The sequence below is a fragment of the Neofelis nebulosa genome, chromosome 10, assembly GCF_028018385.1.
Source record: "Neofelis nebulosa isolate mNeoNeb1 chromosome 10, mNeoNeb1.pri, whole genome shotgun sequence".
Classification (NCBI taxonomy): Eukaryota; Metazoa; Chordata; class Mammalia; order Carnivora; family Felidae; genus Neofelis; species Neofelis nebulosa.
The window spans coordinates 77,684,079-77,705,331 of NC_080791.1; the positions used below are offsets into that span (position 1 = coordinate 77,684,079).

General features: G+C 36.7%; 1 protein-coding gene across 5 annotated transcripts in view; it reads left to right on the forward strand.

Moving 5' to 3' along the window:
* Positions 1–21,253, forward strand: part of ANO5 (anoctamin 5) — a 95,776-nt gene that overhangs the window by 40,757 nt on the left and 33,766 nt on the right. For all 5 annotated transcript variants that reach the window (XM_058688466.1, XM_058688468.1, XM_058688467.1 and 2 more), the window contains 3 exons: positions 13,250–13,384; positions 13,734–13,839; positions 13,936–13,996. In XM_058688466.1, the coding sequence (XP_058544449.1) occupies positions 13,250–13,384; positions 13,734–13,839; positions 13,936–13,996 (302 nt within the window). The remainder of the gene's footprint in view (positions 1–13,249; positions 13,385–13,733; positions 13,840–13,935; positions 13,997–21,253) is intronic.

Here is a 21,253-nt window from a genome sequence, read left to right on the forward strand (position 1 = left end):
AGAGTCGGATACTCAATTGACTGAGCCACCCAGGCACCCCAAGATGTGCAGAGTTTTAAGTGAAATTCTACCTCTATTGAACTTTGCAGAAGTGACTGCTGTTGAGTTGGTATATCCATTCAGTTCTATTTTTATGTGCACAATAAAATGCATACACAATCATATTTTTTCCTTAGAAAAAACAATGACATCTTTATTTACCTTTCAGCTGCAATTTTCTGTTTGCACTAAATAATATATTATTGGTACTCCTCCTGTAAATACACACAGTTCTATCTCATGCTTTTTAAGAGAACACAGAGTGCCATATTGTAAATTTTGCATAATTCATTTATCTGGTTTTTTATTGAAAAACAGGTTGTCCCAGATTTTTCACTGTTACAAACGTGTTGCTAAGAACAGTTTGCAGACATTGTGCCCTTGGAGGATGTTTTCATAGCATATTTTCAAAGAAGCAAAGTCATCAGAATGAAGGTTTACATAGTTTTACATTGTTCAAAATATATTTAAAATATGTATTCATTTGACATTTTAAAACTATCAACAGGTGTTTCTGTATGAGTATTCCCCAAAGGTTTGTATTTATAACCCTAGATACACACAACCACATTACATCTTGGGTCAGTGCCAATGTAGCTGTAATACTTCGTTAGCCCTTGATAATTTCCTTTTACAACAAAGTGGAAGCTCAAGTATTTAATCAGATGACAGTGTCTAGCTGAAATTTAAGAACTTTTTAGTTTTTCATTTTCTTATAATAACATAATTTGTAGCAAGTTATACTGCCTTTTCTGATTCAATAGTGAAATAATATTTTTATTTATTTATTTAAAAATTTTTTATTGTTTATTTAATTTTGAGAGAGAGAGAGAGCAGGTTTGGGAAAGGGGCAGAGAGAGACGGAGATACAGAATCCGAAGCAGGCTCCACGCTCTGAGCTGTCAGTCCAGAGCCCAACACGGGGCTTGAACTCAGGAGCAGTGAAATCATGACCTGAGCCGAAGCTGGCCACATGCAAAACATGAATCTTGATCCTTTCCTATACAGAAATTTAAACTAACTTGAATGGATCAGGGAACTTAGTGTAAGGGCTAAAAATACAAAACTTCTAGAAGAATATTTAGGAGAAAAATTCATATGGCCTGAGATTAGGCATGGACTTTTCACAAAAGACATAAAAAGCCAAATTTAAAAATTCATAAATCGGATTTAATTAACATTGAAAATGTCTGCTCTCTAAAAGACACCGTTCTAAAAATAAAAAGGCAAACCACAGACTGGAGAAAATACTTGCAACACACCTATCAGTAAAGGACATCTAGAATATTGAAGGAACTCTTAGAATTCAATAATGAGACAAAATCTTTAAAAATGGACAAAAGATTATAACAGATACTGCACCAAAGAAAGATATTTATGGATGGCCAATTAGTACATCAAAAGATGCATAACATCTGTATTCACTAGAGGAATAAGAGTTAAAATGTTTGCCATTGAGATACCACCACACCACCCACTATAATAGCTAAAATCTAAAAGATTGGCAACAATAAGAGCTGACAGAGGTGTGGAACAACTTGAAGACTCAAAGTGCTGCTAGAATGCCAAATGGAGTAGCAACTGTATAAAAAAATTTGACACTTTCTCATCAAGTTAAATACGCACTTTGTGTATGACCAGGCAATTCCGCTACTAAGTCTTTGCCCATGAAAAAATGGAGCGTATATGTCCACAGAAACACCACTGATTGAATGTTTATAGCAGATTATTGCAGAGTAAGAAAAAACTGGAAAGAACCAAAGGCTGCCAATGGGTAAATGGATAAATAAATTGTCATATATTCATACAATGGTGTGTTGTTTTTTTGTTTTTTTCCTCTGAGAGAAATTACAGATAGATGCAACATCAAAGGATGAATCTTAAAAGCATTACACTAAGGAAAAGAAGCAGGCCATGGAAGGCTGCATAGTCTTAGGTTTCCATTTATAAAACATTCTGGAAGAGGCAAAACTATAGGGACCTAAATGACAGTAGTGGTTGCCCAGATCTGGGGTTTGGGGAAAGGGTTAACTGCAAAGGACCCTAAGGGAACCTTAGGTTCCATCATCTGAGATGATGGAAATGCTCTATGTGTTTGTTGACTCTGGTGGTGGTTACCTGAGCGCATGCGTCTGAACTTACCAAATTATGCGCTTAGGTGTATGCACCCAATCAATTTGATTAAAAAAACAAAAAGAAAGAAACACCACTCCTCTTAAAGGATTAACTTTCTGGGATAGAGGGTGAGCTAGGGTTTGGTGGATTCCTCCTTGGAGAGATGAGCACCGTTGGCCTGGAGGAGCTGGAGTCCTTACACAGTGGCCTGGAAACGGTGTTGGACGCTGACCCCCAAAGATATTCCCAGTATATGTGAGACATATCTGGGGGACTCCGGGGACGCCGGAAGGGAAATGACGTGGGAGACGGGGGGCCAAGGCCTGCAGTTGTACAGGTAGGAAGTGGCAGTTGAATAGTTGATTCGTCAACGAACGCGACGTGATCTCATTGATAACGGTGTACCAGTCCTTAAGCTGTGGTTCCTCAGCTGCTTCATGAAATTGAGACTGGAACTCTCAAAATCACGAGTATGAGTTGCCACTTGGCTCACTGGGACTCGGCCAGCAGGAAGCACTGGAGGAGGAAACAAGGATCTGTTTCTGTTGTTTTTTGTGGGTTTCCCATTTGCTTCCTGTGAGCGAGCGATTCCCCAACAACGCTCCTAGTCCTGGATGGGGCAGTGCCTTCAAGTGCTGAGGCTGCACGCCGCGTACAGTTTTCCCGACCCTTGCAAACCCGACCCCGTCTGACCTGCTCTGAGGTCCCTGCACGAGCCTGCCAGGACCTCCTTCTCAGAGACCTGGGTCCCAGCCCTACAGGCCCCCTCCCGTGACTTTAGAGACACCAACAGCAGGCTATGAACAGCCTCTTCTGAGATGACATTCAGCTCCGTGGAGCCCCGGGTTGTTTATGACAACTTTGGTCATCCAAAGTGTGATCCTGTTTCTCAGCTCTATAGTTTATGTTTTCTTCCTTGCTTCTAATAAGTCCCTCATTTTTTATGTGAATTTTGATTATCCAGCTACAAATCTTGTTTGATTTCTCCACTGTTTTCCCTCTGCTTAGTAATAAACAATCTGTGGGAAGTTTGGCTACTCATTAAAATTTCTCCCTAGACACAGCATATAGAACGGTTCTCACCTGAACCAATATTCACTGTTTTGGTTGCAATGTGAGTTTCCAACTGTATTACTCCTTCCTTGTTTAATTGTTGTCACTCAGCATCCTTTTACCCAACTTTTACCCTTTTACCCAGCTCCATCAGGAGCCCTGGGAGCTGGATCCTATGTCTTTATAACATTGCTCCTTTTTCCTCCCCAGAACTCTACCCCACTCATTTCACACGTAAGATTTATTTCAGTTTGTTTTCAGTTTTAGTGAAAACCCAGGGAAGTGGCACTCTATCTCTGATCCCTTTCATCCCATTCCTTGCCCTTTTTCTTATATATTATCCCATATAACTGGCCAACTTCTCCATTTTCTGATTTATTTTTATGAAAAGCAGATATATGTATTTTCTGAACTTTCTTTTTCATTTTTAAGTGGCATTCTATATAGACTCTTCAGCAATTTGCTATTTTCACTTAATACAGTCTGAAGATCAATCCATATGCATTCATTGAGCCACCCTCATCCATTTTTCGGCTTTCTGGTACACCATTATGTGTACTTGGACATTTAGGTAGCCTCCCGGATTTCATGATTACAAAGTGTTTCCATGAGTAAAAATGTACCTGTGTATTTTTGTATTGTTGAGAGTGTGTTTTCAGGGTAAACCCGTATGTATGAGATTGTTGGGTTGCAGGGTAAGTGCATATGTAGTTGTGTTACATATCGCCAAATTTCCCTTCACTGGGACTGGACCATTGGGAATTCCCACCAACAGTACATGGGAAGTGCAGAGTGCACGATTAAGTTTTCTAATTCTTGCCAGCTGACTGGTGAGAAGCAGTGTTTTAGTGTAGCTTTAATCTGTACTTCCCTTATTATGTACACAATTGAACATCGTTTTGTATGTTAAGGGATATTTTTGTAGCTTTTTAAATGAATAGTATATTCATATCTTTTGTCTATTTTTTCTATAGGATTTTTGCCTTCTTTCTCAATGTTTTTAAGTTTTTAATATACTGACGTTTTATTACCCTTTATCTGTAGTATGTATTCTTAGTATTTTCTTCAAGTTTTCCATTTGCATTTTGACTTTGCTTATGGTTTTTTTTTTTTTAACTTTGGTTCTTGCTATGTAGAAGTATTTTCTCATTTTTTCATGAAGTCAAGTTTATCAAAATTTTTATTACATTTGGATTTTTAGAGACAGAATGCCTTTCTATACACTCAAGATATAGAGGATTTCACCTACATTTGTTTTACTTGAATAGTTTCAATTTTAATGTTTAGATTCCTGATCCATTTAAAATTTATTCTTACATATTTTATGAGGAGTATATCTAATTTTATCTACTTGTCCCAACACCATTTATTAAGTTTATTGATGTTGCAGTAATTTGAGGTATGACCTATATCTTCAAGGTTTTTTTTAATAATGTTTGATTTAATTTGAGAGCGAGTGTGAGAGGGGGAGGGGCACAGAGAGAGAGGAGGACAGAGGACACAAAGCAGGCTCTGTGCTGATGGCAGTGGGCTCAAACTCACGAATTGTGAGATCATGACCTGAGCAGAAGTCTGACGCTCAACCGAGTCACCAGGTGCCACGTATCTTCAAGTTTCTTTTAAAAAAAATTATTTATTTTGAGAGTAAGAGAGAGGGAGGGGCAGATAGAGGGAGAGAGAGATCCTAAGCAGGCTCTGGGTTGTCTGCGTGGAGCCTGACTTGGGGCTCGTACTCACAAACCATGAGATCATGACTTGAGCCAAAATCAAGCATCTGACTTTGGCTCAGGTCATGATCTCACAGCTTGTGAGTTTGAGCCCCGAGTCAGGCTCTGTACTGACAACTCAGAGTCTAGAGCCTGCTTTGAATTCTGTCTTCCTCTCTCTTTGCCCTTCCCTGACTAGTGCTCTGTCTCTCTTTCAAAAAATAAATAACATTAAAAAAAAAAAAAAGAGTTGGATGCTTAACCAACTGAACCACCCAGGCACCCTGGTACTCCCTTCATCTTATACTAGATTTCTATATGCAGTTGAGTTTATCTGAATGTCCTGTTTTATTCCTTTGATCTAGCTAACTACTCATGCATCAGTACCAGGCTGTTTTAATTATAGCACTTTGGCTGTAGTATGTTTTACTATGTAGTGTCTTTGAGTATGTTTTAAAGTCTGTTTGGGCTAATAAACCTCATCATGGCTTTTACTCTCAGTCTTTCTTTGTACATTCTGCATGTTTATTCCTCCATATAAACTTTATTATCAACTTGTCTAGTGCTTACTAAAAAGAAAAAGATCACTGGTATTTATAAGGGATCACATGAAGTTTATAGTTTAACTTAGACTGGCCTGATAGCTTGGTGATAATTCAGTCATTCTAACCAAGGAAAAGCCATGTGAAGGAAAAGATAGGTCTTTGTCCAAACCTACTTTTGGGTTTTTCAAGAGTGTTACAGACTTTCTTTGTATACATTAGGAAACTTTCCTAAATTTAATCTGAAGTATTCTATACTTTTGTTGCTTTATAAATTATGTATTCTCTTATAATATATCTTTTAACTTGTTATTATTTATATATTGAATGCTATAATTTTTGCATCATAATTTTATATTCTGATGCCTTAATTTTTCATTGAACTAGTTTTATCATTGATTCTTTAAGGTTATCCAGGTATATTACCATGTCATTTTTTTTGAGAGAGAGAGAGAGAGAGAAAGACAGCACGTGTGAGAGTGAGTGGAGGAGGGGAGGAAGGAGAGGGAAAGAGAGAATCTAAAGTAGGCTCCACTCACATCCATCTCAGAGCTTGACTCTGGCTTGATCTCAGAACCTTGAGACCATGACCTGAGTCAAAATCAATACTTGGACACTTAACTGATTGAGCCACCCAGGCACCCTGCCATGTCATTTTTAAGTAGAAGGAGTTTACTTTTTCTTTACCAATTCTTAGGTCTCCAGTTATTTTCTTTTGTTCAGTTGCATTGGCTAGTAATTCCAGGACATCTTAAATAGTAATGGATAGTGGGTGTCCTTGCCTTGTGGAATGTTTCCAGTGTGTCCTCATAAGTAGAACATTATTTTGGCCTTGTCCATTGCTTTATCATTTTGCTAGGAGGCTTCGAGAGTTTCTTTTTTTTTTTTTTTTTTTAATGTTTCTTTATTCTTGAGAGAGAGACAGAGACAGAGACAGAGACAGAGTGTGAGCAGGGGAGGGGCAGGGAGAGAGGGAGACACAGAATCCGACCATGCCCTGAGCTGTCAGCACAGAGCCCGATGCAGGGCTTGAACTCACAAACCGTGAGATCATGACCTGAGCTGAAGTTGGACGCTCAACCAACTGAGCCACCCAGGCGCCCCTTTTGCTTGTTTGTTTTAAAGTTTGATTGTTTTAACACATTATGTTTTGGAGTTGATTATTCTAAGTCAGTTTTTCCTGGTTCCTCCTGGATCCTTTAATGCGTACCTTCTATTTTTGTTTTTTTGTGTGTGTTTGTGTGTGTGTTTCTGGAAAATGTTCTTGGGTCATAGTTCTAAAACGTTAGTTCTTTTCAAGTATTTTAATTTTCTTTGGATTCCAATTCGTTGTATGTTTGGTCTTTTTTTGCCTGTCTTCATTCCAAGTAATTTCTCTGAGATTCTGTTTACTTCTGTGTGTTATTTTCATACTTTTGAAAGGTTTCCTGTTTTTCTTATCATCCTTTATTAGATTTTCACTGAACCCTCCCTTTCTTCTCTCTCTTGAATACCTCATAATTTCAGCATCAATTGTGATATTACAGTATATGATTTTACTTTTTCCTCTCTTTATGGAGTTTCCTCTATTCCATTTCCTCCCACTGTTAATTTTCTATTTCTGGTATTTTCTTATATCTTCAAATATTTATTTGAGGACATTTTAATTCAGTTTGTAGTGCTTTATTACACTATTTCTTTTGTTCTTTTGGGAGAATATTCATTAGCTGAAGTTATTTGTTTAACATTTTCAGTTTTTGTAACATAGATTTGTATGGCTATGGTCTGCTTTTGTCTGTCTATATTTAACGCACATGAAGAGTTTCTAGCATTAGAGGGCACTCTTCTCCTAGTTCTTTCCTATTCCATGCGTTTCTTTTATGGGTGATGGTATGTGCTTACCATGTGCTATTTCTCTCATTTCTACAGGATCCTAACTACCTCTCTTATTTTCTTTCTCTTTACTGCAACACCTTTAAGAAGTACCACCCTTTATAGCTGATTATTACCCCCAAATATCGCTTCTCTGAGACAGACTCTTCCAACTGTTGCTTATTTTCAGATCCCCTCCTTTTGCCCAGGACTATGAATTGCCGTGTCACAGATAGGTTCAGTGTTGATTTAGTTTTTTCCCCCCAGCGAGTGATTTTGTGTGTATTTGTCTAATGTCTCCACCTTACTTTACATTTTTTTTTTTAATTAGAATTTCCTAAGCATCATCTTCACTGCTCTTTGGTGCTTCAGATTTGTGGCAGCAAGTGGCAGGTGGTCTGTTGGATATGGGTTTATTTTTTTACCTATAGGTAATTTGATGATCATGGTGTTCTTTGTCATGATGCTGAAGGCCTGTATCAGGTGTGGTTTTATTTCCTCTCCTTGTTGACTTTATGGTTTTTAGGAAAAGTTTTAGAGATTTGATGGCACTTGATAGCAAGGGGATAAAAATAAAAACATCCTTAAGAAGAGAAAGGAATTGTCCATAGATGCATGATTACAATGCACAAATTCCTTTAATTTTTTAAGTTACTATTTTTGAGAAAGAGAGAGCAGGAGAGGGGCAGAGAGAGGGAGACGAGAATCCCAGGCAGGCTCTGTACCGTCAGCATGGAGCTTGAACCCACGAACTGTGAGATCATGACCTGAACCGAAATCAAGAGTCATACACTTAATTGACTGAGCCACCCAGGTGCTCCACACAAATTCCCTTAGTGAGCATTTATTAAACATCACTGGATATCAAGCAAGAGAGTAGGGCTACAAAGATAATCAGAACATCATTTCCTAATATGAATATATTCCCAGGAAGACACAGAAACGTATAATTATAACAGAATGATACTCATGGAAGAACAGCATAGAGGAAAAAGCACCCACTTTTATGACAAGCTCAGGGAAAATTTCACAGCACTGATTCTTGAGCTGCCTCTTGAAAGGTAAGTAGCAAGTTGCTAAGTAAGCAAGTGGGGGTAAGAATGTCTGAGACAGAGAGAAGTACAGAGTGCTGGGCTAAGAAAGAACATTGCACATTTAGTTCTTCGTATAGGAGTAGAAGCAGGTGAAACTGAATGTTTATCAGCAACGTCATGCAGGACACTGCTAAAAGAAGGGATAAAACCATTGAAGGAGGAAGAGGGCAGGTTCAGTTTTTTGCTTTAAAACCATCACTACATTGGAAATAAGGAGACAGTTGAGAGGGATGCAAGACTGAAGTCAGGGAAGTTAGGAGGCTATTACAAATTTTCAGTGACAGGTACTGACAATCATATCCAAGGTATTGCTAATAGAAAATAGGGGAGACTATGGATTAACAAAAGATTTTTGTGGCAAAATTTATTGCCCTTTGTAGATGGCTGGGTGTGGAAGATTAGAAAAAAAAGACATAATGACTTTGGATGGCTAGAAAGAGATTGTCTATTTATTTGTTTATTTATTTATTTATTTATTTATTTATTTATTTATTTATTTATTTAAAAGTTTGAGAGAGTGCTTGCACATGCGCTTAAGTGGGGGAGGGGAAGAGAAGGAAGGAGGGAGGGGAGGAGAGAGAGAGAGAGAGAGAGAGAGAGAGAGAGAGAGAAATCCCAAGCAGGGTAGCAGGCTCCATGCTGTCCGTGAAGAGCCCAAAGCAAGGCTTGATCATGACCTGAGCTGAAATCAAGAGTCAGACGCTTAACCAACTGAGCCACCCAGGTGCCTCTAGGGAGAGATTTAGAATTTAGGAGTCCGATTTTCTGGATTTCACATATTCCGTGTTACCTCTACACGAAACTTAAGTTCCATATTGAAATATTTGTAAATAGTTTTGCTGTCTTTTGGGGACTTACCATTTTGTCATATTAGATTATATTTTCAAAGAAAACAATGGGAATACCAAGGTTGCTACCATTGGATTATCAGTCTTCAATTTTAATTTTTTGGTAACATTTATTTGTTATTGAGAGACAGAGACAGAACATGAGCATGGGAGGGGCAGAGAGAGGGAGAGACACAGGATCCAAAGCAGGCTCCAGGCTCTGAGCTGTCAGCACAGAGCCTGATGTGGGGCTTGAACTCACAAACCATGAGATCATGACCTGAGCTGAGGTCGTATGCTTTACTGACTAGAGCCACCGAGGCACCCCCAGTCTTTATTTTTATATGCCCTCCAATCCTATTTTATCTTGCCAATTTAAGAGCTCTCTATATTTTTTCTTTTGATAACCCCAGTTTTGAGTGGCTTAATACTTGATATGTAGCTATATAGTAAATAGCTTAGAATATAAGTATATTTACAGTAAATACAATGGTGCTATTAAAATGCTATTAAATGTAACAGCTAAGTGTCTCAGATGTTCACTAACTCACTATAAAAATGAATCACTGTATTTTTATTTTTTTAATGAATCACTTTAGATCAAATGTTTGCATTTGTTTGTTCATTCCTCAACCCTATATTCAGTTAAATTTTATCATCATTCTTTTGATTATTTGCTGTGTCTCAGACTAAGTCTTGGGAATCCAGTATTAGACCAATGCTTTCTCACAAAATCTCACAATGAATGTCTTCTACCTGTCATGTGCTATTTAGATGATATGGGGCCACAGATGTGTTCAAAGTCTAGTAAGTAAAACAGGTTAAGAAATGCCCTAAGTGTGAATATAAGGCACATTTTTCTAAAAATAAGTACTTAAAAAAAGAGTTCCCTTTATATTTGAGTCTTTATAGAGTGTCTCATGTTATTAGATTTCTCTCATTTAATTGTTATGAATAGTGAGATAATTTAACATCTTAAATGTTATTTCAAAAATTTTTTTAATGTTTATTTATTTTTGAGAGAGAGACACAGAGACAGAGTGTGAGCAGGGGAGGGGCGGAGAGAGAGGGAGACACAGAATCGGAAGCAGGCTCCAGGCTCCGAGCTGTCAGCGCGGAGCCCGACATGGGGCTCAAGCTCACAGACTGTGAGGTCATGACCTGAGCTGAAGTCGGACGCTTAACCGACTGAGGCACCCAGGCGCCCCTTAAATGTTATTTCAATACTGTGTACATTTTTACCATAATATACATCTAAGATATGTCTTTTGCTTTTTTTTACACTCTTAGGAGATGGTTTAGTTGTTAATCTGATTGTTAAGCTTCCCAAATCCATGGTTTAGTAAAATAATTTCTATGACTCCATATATAATAAATCCTCATCTGAAAATTTCTATAAATTTTAAAGAATTTTTTAATACAAAGGTCTAGAGTTCTTGAAGCCTTTTTTTTTTTTTTCACTCTCAAGGAATAAGATTCTTGATATTTGAAAGGAAGAAAAATGTAGTTCTTTAAAAATAGGTTGTTGTGGGGTGCCTGGGTGGCTCAGTCGGTTAAGCTCCGACTTCAGCTCAGGTCATGATCTCGTGGTCCGTGAGTTCAAGCCCCGCATCGGGCTCTGGGCTGATGGCTCAGAGTCTGGAGACTGCTTCGATTCTGTGTCTCCCTCTCTCTCTGCCCCTCCCCCGTTCATGCTCTGTCTCTCTCTGTCTCAAAAATAAATAAACTTTAAAAACAAAAAATTAAAAAAAAAATAGGTTGTTGAAATATTCAGTTTCTTTATGAATTCCCAAACAATTTTAGGTTAAATCTGTAGCAGTAATATTGATGTCTTAACTTCAAAAAATTATTGGTTTTTTAATTTTTAAAACATCAATTGGAAATAGATATGGTAAATAGTAAATTCCACAAAATCAAATATTTTTATCCTTTATTAAGAGTTTGATGCTATGCAGTATTGCAGTAATTGCTATATTTTTCAGCAAACAAAAAGAAAAAAGAAAAAACGAGTTCATGTATCCTAAGTGTAAGTGAAGCTAAGGAAGTTGTGAGTGGCAAATTAACAAGGGAAGAAGATGGGATTATAATTTAATTTCAAGTTTGTAGTGATTTGAGGAGCAGAACAAGAGAAAACAACAGTGCAAAATGTTTATAATCAGTGAAAATAATGAAAAATGGTATAAGCATAAAGATGCCTATTTAATTAGAAGAGATTAGGAATTTTGAAAACTGAAGAATATGAGGTTCAATAAAATTAGTATTGAATATGAGAAAATATTTAAATATTAGGAAATTAAGTTTGTACCTTTATGTTCCGAGTTGCCTTTTTTCTGAGCATGCATGGAAATTGTAATTTAATATTAAGTGATGTAATAGATTTATATACAGCATGCTATTAGAAGCCAAAAGGATCATATCTATCTACCTTGGAAACTGCGGAAAGTGTTCACAGATTTAGTAACCTGAGCTCTATATGAATTACGAAGATTAATCTGTTTTTTTTTTTAACATTTATTCATTTTTGAGAGACAGAGAGAGAGAGACATAGCATGAGCAGGGGAGGGGCGGATAGAGAGGGAGACACAGAATCTGAAGCAGGCTCCAGGCTCTGAGCTGTCAGCACCTTGCCTGACGTAGGGCTTGAACTCACGGACTGTAAGATCATGACCTGAACCAAAGTTGGATGCGTAACCAACTGAGCCACTCAGGCCCTCCAGTTTTGTTTTGTTTTGTTTTTAATGTGATTTTCTGAGACAGAGAAAACTATCTTCTTTGCTTCCTTAAGAGATTCCTGTAAGGGGGACTTTAAAATAAGTCAGTCAGAGAAAGATAAATATCATATGATTTCACTCATGTACTATTTAGGAAACACAACAGATGAACATAGGGGAAGAGAAGGGAAAGTAAGATAAAAACTGAGAGGGAGGCAAACCATCAGAGACTCTTGAATGTAGACAACAGGGCTGCTGGAGGGGAGGTGGTTGAGGGATGGACTAAGTGGATGATGGACATTAAGAAGGGCACTTGGTGGGATAGGGACTGAGTATCATCTGTAAGTGATTCATCACTGGATTCTACTCCTGAAACCAATATTCCACCATATCTTAACTAGCTTGAATTTAAATAAAATCTTGGAAGGAAAAAATGCAAAGTTAAAATTAAAACAAACAAAACAAAACTTGGTTTTAAGACTTGAACATTTGTGACAAGTAATGCTATAATTTTTCAACTCTTTGTAAAGCAAGAGCTGAATTGCATATTTTATGGACCTTTTTTTTAAATGTTTATTTATTTTTGAGAAAGAGAGAGAGGGAGACACAGAATCCGAAGTAGGCTCCAGGCTCTGAGCTCTCAGCACAGAGCCCGACCCAGGGATTTACCTGATGAATTAAGAGATCATGACCTCAAAGTCGGATGCTTAACTGACTGAACCACCCAGGCTCCCCTTTATGGGATTTTTCTTAAGCAGCCCTTTTTAATTCCTTAGTTTGCTACCTCTATCACAATTCTATAAACATCTATCAGAGATCCAAAATTGAAGGGAGATGTAACTTTATACATATAACCACTCTTGATGAATGTGGTGAGAGTACCTTCTTCTATATTAGAAAGAGAAATAAAGCGAAACTCCATGCAGATTAGGAATGTGATTTTGATTTGTTAATTGCTAGAGTTACATCGCAGAATGTTCTACATTTTAGTACATTAAAGTCTCCTGAAACATTGGAAGCTTTTCAAATTTATACTTATTATTTCAAAATTAAAAGTTAACTTACATTCAGTTGGCTTCCTATTTATATGTGTTAACTCTTTTAGTCCTTGCACCACTTCTTTGGATAAGTATCGTCTTATATTTTAGGACATGGAAACCAGAGTTCAGTAAGTTTAGTAACTCTACCAAAATGACAGGGCTAGAAAGCAGTGGAGCCAGGAATACATGTCTCTTCTGAATACAAAACCAAGGGTCTCTGGATTGTATCATTCTCTTAAATTTTGATACTATTTTTTACCTTCTTTCATAGGGATTATTATGGAGAAAAGATTGGCATGTATTTTGTCTTTCTTGGATTTTACACGGAAATGCTGTCCTTTGCGGCTGTCGTTGGCTTAGCTTGTTTCATTTACGGCTTGTTATCAATGGATAATAACTCAAGCAGGTACGTGCAACTGAATTGCCCAAACAGAGAAAACATCTTGATGTCATACTAACTGAAACAACTGCTCTTATTATTTCCCTGGCATTTGTTTCAGAGTGTCTCCTGGTGGCAGCAAATAATTGATATTTCTGATAAAAACCCAAATGTAATGGCTGCCCTCACCTAGTGCTTTACAGAAAATCTATAAATGATCAGCTCTAAAGATTCTGTTTCTCAAAGCATGACTTGACCTACTACAGAGATTGCTGCTTTATTGTCCCTTCTGTCATATTTGCGAAGCTGTGTAAACTGTTGTTCTGTCACCTAAAAGCACATCACTTTTAAAATCACTTTGCTGTCTCCTCTGCAGCACTGAAATCTGTGACCCTAAGATTGGAGGGCAGATTATCATGTGCCCGCTCTGTGATCTAGTGTGTGATTATTGGAGACTAAATACTACGTGTTTGGCTTCAAAGGTATGTATGTATTGTGGTATGGGAAAAGACTTGGGATTTCTCTTTTTGTATTGCGTTTGATACTAAATAGTCTTTGTGATGTTATTGTTTTTGCAGATCTCGCATTTGTTTGATAACGAGTCCACAGTATTCTTTGCAATATTCATGGGAATTTGGGGTGAGTAAATGGCCACATAAAAAACAACTCTATGTTATGTGTTATATAGCCATATAACATATACAGATGGCATATTTTATATACCAAAGGTGACTTGGGATCTTTGTGTGTTTGCTAACTAACATCAGTACACCGATATAGTCTACATCAGTGGTCTGTATTCCTTGGTCTTTGGTCCAAAAAAGGTCTTTATTCATCATCTGTTTATTTCTCTGAGAGATAATATAATTTTTGAAACTTTGTATATATTCAGCTCACACCATCTCCCAGTGCTATGAAAAAATAACAGTTCAATAAGTATGTAATTCAGGAGAGAATACACATAAATATTTGCTGGCTGAAAAATATTGAATCATAGATACAAAGTTGAACAAGAATCAACAACTGTTGAGGGCTGTTAAATCAATGTTTGAGTCTAAATTCCCTGTGTATAATTCTGGTTCCAGCTTCCAGTTATATTTGTTAGAAATCTTCCATATAAAGTAGAATTCCCCTTAATTTTGGAAATGTCCCAGTGTTTCATCTTTTTTCTTCTTTTTTTTCATCTTGTTCCTGCTGTCAGTGAGGAAAATATGTTACGTAAAGACTAACTCAGCAGGAGGAAACCTAAAGACTTCCAAAACATGTCCCAAATTTTAGGGGACTCTGGGAAGAAATAGATTTTTTCTTTCCAATTAAAAAAATTATTTAATAATCACAAATATGTGTATTTAAAAACTGGGCAAGGGAGCAAGAGTAGCTCAATCCAGGGAAAAAGACACCAAAATTTGTGGATGTGCGTGAAGATTTATGGGTTTCCACCACTTCTGCTTGGCTGCTCTGCTCTGAAGACAGTGGCCTCGATTCAAAGAACAGAGAATAGTCAAATCTTACCAGCAGTTCTCTAATAACCCCGACTTTGTTAAGTACAAATACATCTTTATCACGTAGCTGCCAAATTTTTCCTCGATCATTACTTGGAATCAGCAGTGAACGAGAGGTACACAAATTACAGCAAATATAGTGGTTTTCAGGTGTTTGCACATAGAGAGATGGTGTACCAACACCAACCTCATACTTCATTGCAAACAGAGACACAGCCATGTGCGGAACACCCAGACACTTGAAGTGTTTTGAGGAGGTGTTACCATTGGTTCTTTCAGGAAAGTTTACGTTAGTAATGAATTAGTTTACCTTTGGTTTTTGAGGCTCGTGGCCAAATTCTAGGAAAGCAGAACTTTAGAGATATTTATTTTAGTACAGCCACTAATAAATCATTAAGCTGAATCAAAGGATGCATTGGCAGAATAGATGTGAAGAAAAAAACATTCTTGGTTAAAGGAATAACACTAGTTCAAGAGGTTGAGACGTGAAAATAATGCTTCCTATGCTTTGTAGTGGCAGATAGGAAATGCTTTTTATTTTTTTAAACTTTTTGTTCATAATGAAAATACACACTCATCATAGGAAACTCAAGTAGTATATAAAAGCAGGGAGAAAATAATGTTAAAGTTACTAGAAATGGAAACGTTATCATGGCCATAGTTTTTCAGAATCTTTTCTTCCATGTGTGTGGGCATGTGTATACATATAATTTTACATTACTGATATACATAGTTTTAAATCTATATTTTTATTAAAAACTGAGTGATGAGACTCCTTCCAGGGTAACAGATATGTGAATGTGTGTGTATATGTGTGTGTGTATTTATGACTGAATGGAATTGCCTTAAAAAAATTTTTTTTAATGTTTATTTATTATTGAGAGAGAGAGACAGCAAGGGAGGGGCTGAGAGAGAGGGAGACACAGAATCCAAAGCAGGCTCCAGGCTCTGAGCTGTCAGCACAGAGCCCCACATGGGGCTTGAACCCACAATCATGACCTGAGCAGAAGTCAGAGGCTTAACTGACCCAGGTGCCCCACTGTGTCCATTTTCTAATCGGATTAGTTTTGTTTTTGTTTTTGTTTTTGTTTTTTTGCTGTTGAGTTGTATGATTTCTTCAGATATATAAAAAACGATATTAACCCCTTACCAAATACATAATTTGCAAATATTTTCTCGCATTCTGTAATTTGCCTTTTTATTTTGTTAATGGTTTCCTTTCCTGTGCTTTCTGGTTTGTTGAAAGTCCTACTTGTTTATTTTTGCTTTTGTTGCCTTAGCCTTTATGTTAAATCCAACAAATCATTGCTTTGACCAATGTCAAGGAACTTACCCACTATGTTTTCTTCTGGGAGTTTTATGGTTTCAGATCTTAGGCTCAATCAGTCTGTAATCTATTTTGAGTTGATTTTGGTATATGGTCTAAGACAGGGATTTGGCTTTGTTCCTTGGCAAATGAATATCTAGTTTTCACGAAACCATTTATTGAAGAAACAATCCTTCCCACATTGAATATTCTTGGCTCCTCTGTGAAATACTCGTTTATCATACATGCATGGGTTTATATCTGAGCTCTTGATTATGATCTGTAGGTCTATGTGTCTGTTTTTATGCCACTATCATCTTGTTTTGATTACTATAGCTTTGTAATATAGTTTATAAAGTGTAATTACGATAGCTTTGAAATCAGGAAGTGTGATGCCTACTGCTTTGTTCTTCTTTCTGAAGACTGCTCTGCCTATTCCAGGTCTTTTGTGGTTCCATACAAATTTTAGTATTGTTTGTTCTATTTCCCTGAAAAATGTCATTGGAATTTTGATAGGGATTGCATTGAATCTGAAGATTGCTTGGGTAGTATGGACATTTTTACAATATGATTCTTGTAGTCCATAAGCATGGAATATCTTTCCATTTATTTGTGTCATCTTGAGTTTCTTTTATTAATATCTTGTAGTATTCAGTGTATATATCTTTCATTTCCTGAGTTCTATTTATTACTAGGTATTTTATTCCTTTTGATTCCATTAGAAATGGGATTGTTTATTTTTCTTTCTGATAGTATGTGGTTAGTGTATAGAAACAACTAATTTTTGTATATTAAGTTTTATCCTCAAACTTTACTGAATTCCTTTATTCTGTTTTTGGTGGAATCTTTAGGACTTTCTATACATAATTTAATACCATCTGCAAATAGAGACAGTTTTATTTTTTTCCTTTCCAAATTGTATGCCACTTATTTCTTTTTCTTGGCTGATTGCTCTGGCTAGGACTTTCAGTAATCTTTGAAAAAAAGTGGCAAGAATGGGCATCCTTGTCTTGTTACTAATCATACAGGAAAAGCTTTTAGCTTTTCACCACTGAGAATGGTATTAGCTGTGGGCTTGTCCCCTATGACTCTTATTATATTGAGGTACATTCCCTCCATACTCATGTTGTTGAGAATTTTTATCAACAATTCTGTCAAGTGCTTTTGCTGTATCAGGTGAGATGATCATAAGTTTTTTTTTTTATCATTTTTGTTATTAATGTAATATACTGCATTGATTGTGCATATAGAACCATCCTTGTATCCCTGGAATGAATTTTACTTTATCATGGTGTATTAACCTTTTAATGTATTGTTGAATTTGATTTGCTGCTATTTTATTCAGGTTTTTTTGCATCTGTGTTCATCACGGACATTTGCCTGTAATTTCTTTTCTTGTCATTTTCTCGCCTGGCTTTGGTATCACAGAAATGGTGCTTCCTAAGATGAGTTTGAAAATCTTCCCTTCTCTTATAATTTTGGCAAGAGTTGAGAAAGGTTGACATTAATTATTTAAATGTTTAGTAGAATGCATGAGTGAAGTCATCTTCTCCTGGATTTTTCTTTGTGGGGAGGTGTTTGATTACTGATTCAAGATCTTTACTAGTCATTTGTTCAGAATTTCTATTTCTTCATGATTCAGCCTCAGTATGTTGTGTGTTTATAGGAATTTATTTTTTCTTCTAGCTTTCACAATTTGTTGGCGTATACTTGTTAATAGTAGTCTTTTATGGTTATTTGTATTTCTGTGGTATCAGTTGTCACGTGTTCTTTTTCATTTCTAATTTTATTTATTTGGGTCCTCTCTCTTTTTTCTTGGTACGTCTAGCTAAAGGCTTATGTAATTTGTTTATCTTTTGAAGAAGAAAAACAGCTCTTAGTTTCATTGACCTTTTGTATTGTCTTGTTAGTCTCTATTTTATTTATTTGCACTCTGATCTTTGTTACTTCCTTCTTTCTACTAGCTTTGTGCTTACTTTGTTCTTTTTTTTTCTCATTCCAGGTAAAGTTCAGTTGTTTATTTAAGGTTTCTCTTATGTCTTAATATATGCATTTATTACTATGAACTTGCCTCCTAGAACTTCTGTTGCTGCAGCCCATAAGTTTTGATATGTCATATTTCTATTTTCATTTGTTTCCAGATATTTTTGTTTCTCTTTTGATTTCGTTTTGAGACATTGCTTGTTCAGAAGCATTGATCTAACATTTGATCTTTCCTAGGGAACATTCCATGCACACTTGAGAATAATGTGTATTCTGTCACTGTTGGGTGGAAAGTGCTGTAGGCCTCTGTTAAATCTATCTTGTCTAACATGTAATTTAAGTTGAATGATTCCTTGTTGATTTTTCTGTCTGAATAATCTATCCATTGTTGAAAGTGGGGCTATTGAATTTCCCCGCTATTATTTTTTATTTTTTTTTCATGATTATTTATCTTTGAGAGATAGAGACAGAGATGGAGACAGAGCATGAGTGAGAGAGGGGCAGAGAGAGACGGAGACACAGAATTCAAAGCAGGCTCCAAGCTCTGAGCTGTCACCACAGAGCCTGATGCGGGGCTTGAACCCATGAACCATCGAGTCATGGCCTGAGCTGAAGTCAGACACTTAACCGACTGAGCCGCCGAGGCACCCCTCCCTACTATTATTATATTGCTGTCTGTTTCTGTCTTCAAGTCTATTAATATTCATATTATTTCTTTATGTGTTCTGCCGTTGGATGCAGAAATATTTACAAGTATTATATCCTGTTGCTTGATTGACCTCTTTATCATTATGTAATGATTTTCTTTGCCCCTTATTACAGCCTTTGTCTAAAGTCTTTTTTTTTTTTTCTGATGTAACTAACCTTGCTTTCTTTTGGTTTCCATATATTTTTCATCCTTTCATTTTCAGTATGTGTGTCCTTAAAGCTGTAGTGAGGCTCCTGCAATTCACAGACAGTTGGGTCTTGTTTTTTATTCATTCAGCCACTCCAAGATTTTTGATTAGAGAACTTAGCTTATTTACATTAAAGTAGTAATTGTTAGGTGTAGACTTCCTTTTGCCATTTTGTTAATTTTTTTCTGGCTATTTTATAATTTCTTTGCTCTTTTCTTCCTGTCTTGTCCTCCTGATAATTTTTTCTAACATATGTTTATATTCCTTTCTTTTTATCGTCTGTGTATCTATTATAAGTTTTGCTTTGTGAGTACAATGAGACTTACATAAAACATCTTATAGTCTCTGGTAAGCTAAGACGAATTAACTTCAGATACATACTAAGTTTCTATATTTTTACTCTCCCCTCCATGCTTTATGCTTCTGATGTCACGATTTACATCTTTTTTTTTTTTTAATTTTTTTCAACGTTTTTTATTTATTTTTGGGACAGAGAGAGACAGAGCATGAACGGGGGAGTGGCAGAGAGAGAGGGAGATACAGAATCGGAAACAGGCTCCAGGCTCCGAGCCATCAGCCCAGAGCCTGACGCGGGGCTCAAACTCACGGACCGCGAGATCGTGACCTGGCTGAAGTCGGACGCTTAACCAACTGCGCCACCCAGGCGCCCCATGATTTACATCTTTTTATCTTGTTTATCTATTAACCAGTTATTGTATAGTTATTTTTACTCCTTTTGTCTTTTAACCTTCATACTAATTTTATAAATGATTTAGCCATTACCATTACAACATTAGAGTATTCTGAATTTAACTGTATATTTACCTTAACTAGTGACATTTATATTTTCACATGTTTGCATGTTGCTAACTAGCATCCCTTTATTTTATATCAAAGAAGTCTCTTTAATACTTCTTATAAGGCCAGACAGACCATCCTAGTGGTGATGAACTCCTTTAACTTTTGTATTCTGGAAAACTCTATCTGTTCTTCAGTTCTGAAAGACAGCTTGTCAGGTAGAATATTCTTGGTTGGCAGTTTTTGTCCTTCAGTACTTTGACTATACCATGCCAGTCCCCCTGGCCTGGAAAAGTTTCTGCTGTGAAAATCTGCTGATAGTCTTATGAGGCTGTCCCTTGTACGTAACAAGTTGTTTTTCTGTTGCTGCATGTAAGATTCTCTTTTTGTATATAACTTTTGAGAATTTAATTATAATGTGTCTTAGTGTGAGTCTTTTAGGACTCCTTTGGGACACTTTGGGCTTCTCAGATTTGTATATTTTTCTCCCCATGTAAGGGAAGTTTTCAACCACTATATCTTTGCGTAAGTTTTCTGCCCCTTTCTTACTGTTTTCTTCTTTGGCGAGCCTATTAATGTGAATGTTGGTCAGCTTCATATTGTCTCATAGTCCCTTAAGCTAACCTCACTCTTTCATCTTTTTGCTCCTCTAAATGAAGTACAATACTGTGTCTTCAATTTTGCTTATCTTTCTTCACTTGATCTAATCTGCTGTGGAATATCTCCATTGAAATTTTTGGTGCAGTATTGTATTCTTCAGCTCTCTGATTTGTGTTTATTACTTTTGTATGTTTTCTGTCTCCTAGTACATTCTCACTTTGGTCATGCAACATTCTTCTGCCCTTGGTAAATGTCTTTATGACTATTATTTTGAACTTAAAAATGTTTTTTAATGTTTTAATTTATTTGAGAGAGAGAGAGAGAATGAGAAAAAAAAATTTTAATGTTTATTTATTCTTGAGACAGAAACAGAGCGTGAACAGGGGAGGGACAGAGAGAGAGGGAAACACAGAATCTGAAACAGGCTCCAGGCTCTGAGCTGTCAGCACAGAGCCTGACGCGGGGCTAGAACCCACAAACTGTGAGATCATGACCTGAGCCAAAGTCAGATGTTTAACCAACTGAGCCACCCAGGCACCCCTAAAAAAATTTTTTTGATGTTTTATTTTTGAGAGAGAGAGAGAGAGCACAAGAGGGGTAGGGGCAGAGAGAGACAGGGAGACACAGAATCTGAAGCAGACTCCAGGCTCTGAGCTGTTGGCACAGAGCCCAATGCAGGGCTCGAACCCACGAGCTGTGAGATCATGACCTGAGCTGAAGTCAGACGCTTAACTTACTGAACCACCCAGGTGCCCCGATTTTGAACTTTTTATGAGGTAAATCATTTATCTTATTTTCATTAAGGTCAGTT